The 6,853-nt window shown below is 40.9% G+C and overlaps 1 protein-coding gene across 1 annotated transcript in view; it reads right to left on the bottom strand.

Annotated features, from left to right (window-relative positions):
- The window catches only part of SPNS2 (spinster homolog 2 (Drosophila)), a 118,383-nt gene extending 111,541 nt beyond the window's left edge, over nt 1–6,842 (bottom strand). The window contains exon 1 of the mRNA XM_010282464.1: nt 6,689–6,842. Within this exon, the coding sequence (XP_010280766.1) occupies nt 6,689–6,842 (154 nt within the window). The remainder of the gene's footprint in view (nt 1–6,688) is intronic.
- Nucleotides 6,843–6,853: the final 11 nt, after the last annotated feature.

The raw sequence follows: 6,853 nt of genomic DNA, 5'->3' as shown, positions 1-6,853 counted from the left end.
CTCTTCCGACATGCTTCATTGCTGTCTAGAAGGATCAGCCTGACAGAACTCAATTCCTTACTCTGTCATTTTATATTTTGAGAGATAACATGGTGGTTCCCAGCCATGTCTTGTGTGGACACTTTCATGAAACACACAGCATCATTAAGAGTGGGAAGAGACCACCAGAGGGTCCTGAACAGCTTATTCAAGAGCCTTCCAAAAGAAACCTTCAGCTACTCCTGACTGGCAACAGGTCTAAAGGAATGACCTCAAAAGTGAAGGATTCTACATCCCTTCAGTCACCTTACATTCTCACTTTCCTGATTGTTTATACTGTTGTAAAACCAGAAGCATTGAAATTAGCATTACCTCCCTTTTGCTTCCTTTCCCTGCAACCCTACAGAAGTAGTTGGGTTACATAAGACAGAAACATCCACAAAATAACAATGAAAACAGATCTATCAAAAACAGAAAAAAATCTGTACGAGATGCCTATTGTGTGTGCCAATTCTAAGTAAAGTACTCATCCAGTCTATGAATAGTACGGTGAACTATTTTAATAGTACCAAATTCAAAGGGAGGTTTCTAGTAGTTAAGAGAACTAAGCGTTTGGGGCTTTGTTGTTTGTTCTTTTATTTTGCCTGCACCCATCTTAGATTTGTTTCTTGACTTTCAGACCAAGAATTTCTGTCCAGTTCACCAAAAATGCAATTTTCAAGAGAGGTCCGTGCAAAGTTCTGTACCCAAACTCCTCTGGAAGCCACTAGGAGTTGTTACACCTCTCTGGGATCTGAGCCCAAGCCCATTTTGCTCAGCTCCCATTAACTTCCATGGCCTCTCCAGCACTTCACAGATCCTTTGTAGAACTCATTTTGAACATACACTGTTTTTTTTCTACAACACTCATCACCCTACATCCACAGTGGCAATTCCCAGAAAACTCTCTCAACCAGCAGGAGGGCATCATCCTTCATCATCCATTTCCAACAGACATCTTCACGCTTTCTCCTGTGATGCTCATCATGTTTAGTAGATGCTGTCTGTAAAAACATTTGCTGAGAGTTACTGTTGTCTTCCCTCAAATCCCTCCTCACTCTTTCACTATGCTGCCTACCAAATAAGTCATATCTGCTAATCTCCCAGGGCCCCTTACACTAACCAATACTGTCTCTTGTCTCCATCAGACTCTCCCATCCATGGCCTACAGCTCTCCGGTATCTCTTGATATACATGGATTATAAGTACCTTGGGTGCATCATCTGATTCAGTAGAAGCTGCACAATGATGTCCTGGTCTATTTTACACATAAAGCAATGATGATGCAAACAAGCAACTCAGAAAGAGTTCTGATCTCTGAATTTCCTAATTTCTACCTGTAAAATAAAACTATAGTTTCCTATTGAATCTCATGAACAGGTACCATGAGCCTTTATTAACAGTTATAAGGAACCTCAAGACCTTTAACAAACCTTATTTGATTCAGGTGACACATTATAACACCTTTCAATCACAAGCTCCCCAGCACTTGAAAGACCAAGCAAGGGCTATGGGATTTCATATTCAGGGAAAAGTGACCAGCTTTTAACAACATCTGTTGAACTTACTAGCCCACCATGCTACCTAATTGGCAACTTATTTTCTTCTGATGTACAGTCTACCAGAAGCAATAAAGCATAAATGTATAATAAATAGGGACAACTAAAACCAAGTTAACTGATGGAATGTAACCCTATTTACAGCTTGGCATGGTATTTGAAAAAGTCCTGAAGGAATGATTACAGAATTCCCCACACTTTTGACCAGAGAAGCTTTTCCACACAGCTCCTGATATTGACAGTCTCAGAGATCAAGGGACTTGTAAGATCATCACATTATCCTTAAGAACACACTCAATATTTATGAGGATCTTAACTCCATGTAATAAAGGCCACATTCACTGACTGTGATGACTTGGATGCTTTGGGGATAAAATTAATCAACATGCATGAAAGAGGATCTCGGAGTCAAACAGGAAAACCTGCGCATAATAACAAAGATAGTAACTATCTGGCAAACCTACATCACAAGGAAGAAAAATACTATGATTAAACATAGTAAGACTTCACTTGAAATGTAAAATACTCAGGAACAAACTCTGCCAACTCGCATAAGAACCAGCAAACAGGAAGCTGCTGACTATGCAATAAAGCCCATCACCCCGGGAAAACACCATGTTAGAGAGCTACTACACAGTCCTTGTCACTGTGCTGCAAAGTGCTTTCTATCGCCTGCTCTTGAAGACCACGAGGTTCAGTCCTTCTAGCTTCCACTCACAGTGCAGTACTACTTGAATTGAGCCAGTAACAAGTACCTATTGTCCAAGCAAAACATTGTCATCCTTTTGGAAATTCTCACATGCGTGAGCTAGTGGCACTGCTGGCTCAAGTACGTTCTGTCAGTATTATTTTCTAGTATTTTCCAACATTACACTCCTTCCACAGCTGAGTCTTAGGTCGATATGAGCTCAACAAGAGACAAAAAATTAAGCGTGGCACTGGCACTTACTGGTTTCCTCCCTGAAACCGTGAGCACTGAGCATAGCCTTGTTACAGTGGGCATAAGGGGCTCGCTGTATCCCGTTACATGTATGAGATCTCAGACTGCATGAAGATCACTCAGTATTAAACATGCTATGACATAATATATTACTATCACAAATGTGAGCTCACAAGTAAAAAGAAGCAGTTTTAGCTTTGAACTTGAGAGTTTGAACGTCTTTGCAGTTGAGAGTTATTGCTGAACCTTTCCTAACCCTTCAGTTACAGCTTGTACTACATAGTTTTAAACTTGACTTTCAACTTTCAATAATCATTTGCATGTATGTATCTTCAAAGAATGGTATTTGATTTGCAACTATGTGTTGTAATGAGAGACTAATTAACACAAATATGGTTATTAGCAAGTTACAGACATTTACAGGACAAAAACAGCAGACCAAAGCCTATGGCATACTATGTCTCAGGGATGGAGAACCTCAAGGATCAGCTTAACACCAGCCAAGACTCTGCCACTAACTACATTACCACGGGCAAATCGCCGACACTCTACAACTCTCTTTCCCCTTCTGTAGTGGGATACTAAGACTCATTTACTTTGCTGGGTAGTTCTCCAGCTTAATTAAATCATTACCTTTAAATTAAAGGCACTACAAAAATGCCAGGAAGTAGCGTCTGAATTAGAAGGTGGAGGTGACACCCTGATGAAGCAAGACTATTTTCGTCGTCAACAGCAGGCATAGTAAAAGGTCATCCATAGCATAATTGTGAAACCACATTCCAAGCTTCTGAAGGGAAGATGACTTTTCCCAAAACTTCATTAAGGAAGAAGGTATGTCCTAGTATCACCAGATGGCTGAAATGCTGTAGTTTCACAGATAATGTACAATGGTTTCACTACTGTTAGTTTTCCCTTTTCCTTACTCTTTGCTTTCCTAATAGCAGCAAAATATCACAGCTCCTGAAAGAATGCTTTTTCCATAGGCAACTGTTTCCAGTGTGATCAAAGACCTATTAAGAAAATTGTAGAGGATCATTTCCCTTCAAGTCAGTAATGTTCAGCACAGAGTTTTCAATCTTTTGTTTAGAGGAGCCACAGTAGAGGCACTCCCACTTTTTGTCTGGGACAGCTTCTCTCAATTATCATTATATTTTAATGCTCCCCATACACACTGGAAATTTCCAACTCTCCATAAACATAAGGGCATTATTGAAACATCCACTACTACTGTGCAGGCTTTTTATTTTTAAAGTATTGGAAGATACTTCTCAAACTGTAAGAAGCAGGCCAGCCCTCAGTGGAGGCCCAGCTTCATCATGTGTTCCCAGAAGAGCTGCAATTTAGTCTAGGCAGGTGTGAAGCTATATATATGTCCATGTGTCAGAAACTGCACTCGAGTTCTGTTGTGGAACATCCCAGATATCAAAAAGCACATCCCACCCTAAACTCATGTAAGTCCATACTGGGAAGTCATTAAACCAAAACTAGGGAAACAGGCAGCTACTTCCTTGTTTGTTGCACCTGGAAAAAGATTACCCAAGAACAACATATTACATACAATGCCTTTGTATCCAAAGCGTGAACACCATGAAAAACCACATTTGCTGTTTACTTAATAGCAATACAAAAGCATTTGCTTTTTATTTTTAGGAGGAAGATGTGCTATAGGAGAGGTCTGCCTAGTTCTTTCTATTACATAAGATCTCCCTGCATTGACTGGATGTATTTTACCTAGCTCCTGGGTGGTTATCTTAGAAAATAGCAGAAGATAACCAGGGTACTACATCTGCAAAGAACTCCATATAAGTTTTTTTTTCTAGTAACTAAATATATACTTGCATATACTTATGATAGATATACACTAAATACATACTTTTTTTTTTAATACTTGCATTTGTGACCAGGAAGACCAAAATGATCACAACCAAGCTTTCAAGTAAGAAAGAAGATGTACTTCTTGTATCATACCCATACTACTGGATTCTCTGTTTGCTTATGTCCATCTGTCAGCTACCTACTAATTGCTTTTGAGTCCACTAAATTTTGACAGCAGGAAGAAGTCCAAAAGCTCCCAACACTCTCAATTTAAAAAAATGGTTTGGTAGAGGAGAGACTCTTCTAAGACAAGAAGAGAAAGGTTAATGACAAAGGTCAAGTCTTATTTGACGTCAGAGAACCCACGGGAGGGATCACCCTAGAGACACAAATCCTCAGGAACCAGTTTCCATTGGTACTGCTGCTCTTCTTACGCTTGTTTCAAATAGAGCCGGAACCAGAAATTAATTCTAGTTCTCACAACAGTTCACTGGCCTTAGGTAAATCATAACTTATGATGCTACTTCCCCTGCCATAACGTGGCTAGCGTTAAACTCCCTCATTACATTGCTGCAACAATTCATATTTGAAACATACTTTGAAGGTCTGAAGAGTTGTATTCAGTAATTATTACCTGTCTTGAGACATGAGCTGAATATTCAAAGTGCTAGCTTGATTCATACGCAAGTGCACGTCACATAAGCATGTGGTATGCACTAAGACCCAAAATATGAAAGCAAAGATTGCTTTTAGAGAAGACATTATTATAAAGTCAGTTTTGAGTTTTGAGCTCAAAACGTATCGTTTTTATTATCACAACCTCTTCTATTAAACTGGATTTAAATTATTCCTTATTTTGGATTACCACTTTATAAAACACCTGTTTGAAAAATAAATACCAGGTAATAGAAGAAAAAATATCATGCAAAATTTGATTCTGTCCCCAAAGGAAAGTCCGATGTCCAAGATCTGAAACCTTTGATCTCAAGCTGAATGCTAACAGACAAGTTCCTCAGGGCAGTTATTGAGCACTGTAAAACCAGCGCTTACCCTAGAAATATTGGCAATACTACATGACAGTAGGCAGGCATTTTTATTCTCTCTTTGATGAGGCATTTTTCAGCCCTCACAGAAATGTTTCTCCCTTCCCTTCCTTTACCAGAGCATCCCATGCCTTCTATTTTTGCAGACTGAAAAATCAGGTGACAAGGGTCTTGATGACAGCACTAGAGCAAACAGGTGAACAAGATAGTGATTTAAAAAAAAAAAAAAAAAAACACGTGTGCATGAGGTGGGGGGTAGCTCCCTGAAAAGAAAACTTTCCATGCATTAAAGGAAAATGGTGCTTTGTGGTAAAACTCTCTACTAGAGAGATTCCTGTTTGAGGGTGAGGGCGCAAACTACAATTTCCTTCAATAATAACAGATCAGCCTTGTATCTTCAAGCTTCCTCCTGTAATTCACTGACTACTAACCAAGTACTCAATACTTCCCAAGGCTGGCTTTTACATTTCCTGAAGGAGCAAGCCCTGTCTAATAAAGCAGCCACAACAGTGTCAGCTAAATTTTCCTTCTAATTCTCTCCATCTCCGTACCCCAGACAAAACAAAGCCAACCTGGCCAACTTACTCTGACAACAGTGACTAGATTTATGTCACTCTATTACTGCCCTACAAACATATATTATTTTAATGTAGTATAAACAAATACCTGATTTGCTTAACACCACATTGAGTCCTAGTGATTAAAATATGTATATGCATAGAGCAAAATTTATACACGCACAACCCCCTTTATAAGCTCTGAAGATAAAGTTATCAGTATTACCAAACACAGAATATGTATTATATTTTAATTACATGAGACAGTTGAATACCAACAAGCCTACTTCATTTCTAATTAGAAAAAGTTCGGTAATCATCTCCTTCCCTGCTGTTATTGCCTGACAAGAATGAATGAGGAGTCCCCTCTAGGGACTGTACAGCAAACATCCTACCACACATTTGTCTCAGAGCAGAGCTTCATAGTGGTAGTAACCACCGAGGCACACAGTGCCGATCAGGCAGTACCGCTGGTGAAGCGCGGCCGTCAGGGAGTGCACGATTTTAAGATGTTTACCTCCAGAAAACAGAAGCTTTGCAAAGTGCAATGCGGCTGCCTTGCTGCTCCCTCTGCGCATCGCCCCACCGCCAGCCAGAGCGAGCAGGCAGCTCTGCCGGGCCCTGCTCGCGAGTTCTGCAGAGAAGGGACCCTCCTCGGCCAAGGGGCTGGAGGACAGCCTGGTTTTTCAGGCTGGGGGGACTCGACAGAAACAAAGCAAAGGTGATTCGCTTCGGTGCGATTTTCTCCCGCAGAACCAAAAGCGGTCGCGTTCCTCCGTTCCCGCGCCTCTGACAGCGGCTGCACCTGCCCCCGCAGCACCGGCACCGTCCGTGGATCAGTCACGCTCCGCCCGTCCGCCCATAAAACCACGGAAAGTAAAACCCCGCGTTTGCCAGCGCGCCCCGGCATCGCTCCCTTCT

The sequence above is a fragment of the Phaethon lepturus genome, unplaced genomic scaffold, assembly GCF_000687285.1.
Source record: "Phaethon lepturus isolate BGI_N335 unplaced genomic scaffold, ASM68728v1 scaffold21332, whole genome shotgun sequence".
Taxonomy (NCBI): domain Eukaryota; kingdom Metazoa; phylum Chordata; class Aves; order Phaethontiformes; family Phaethontidae; genus Phaethon; species Phaethon lepturus.
Note: the sequence above shows the minus strand (reverse complement) of the source record. Positions and strands in the feature narration are given on the sequence as shown.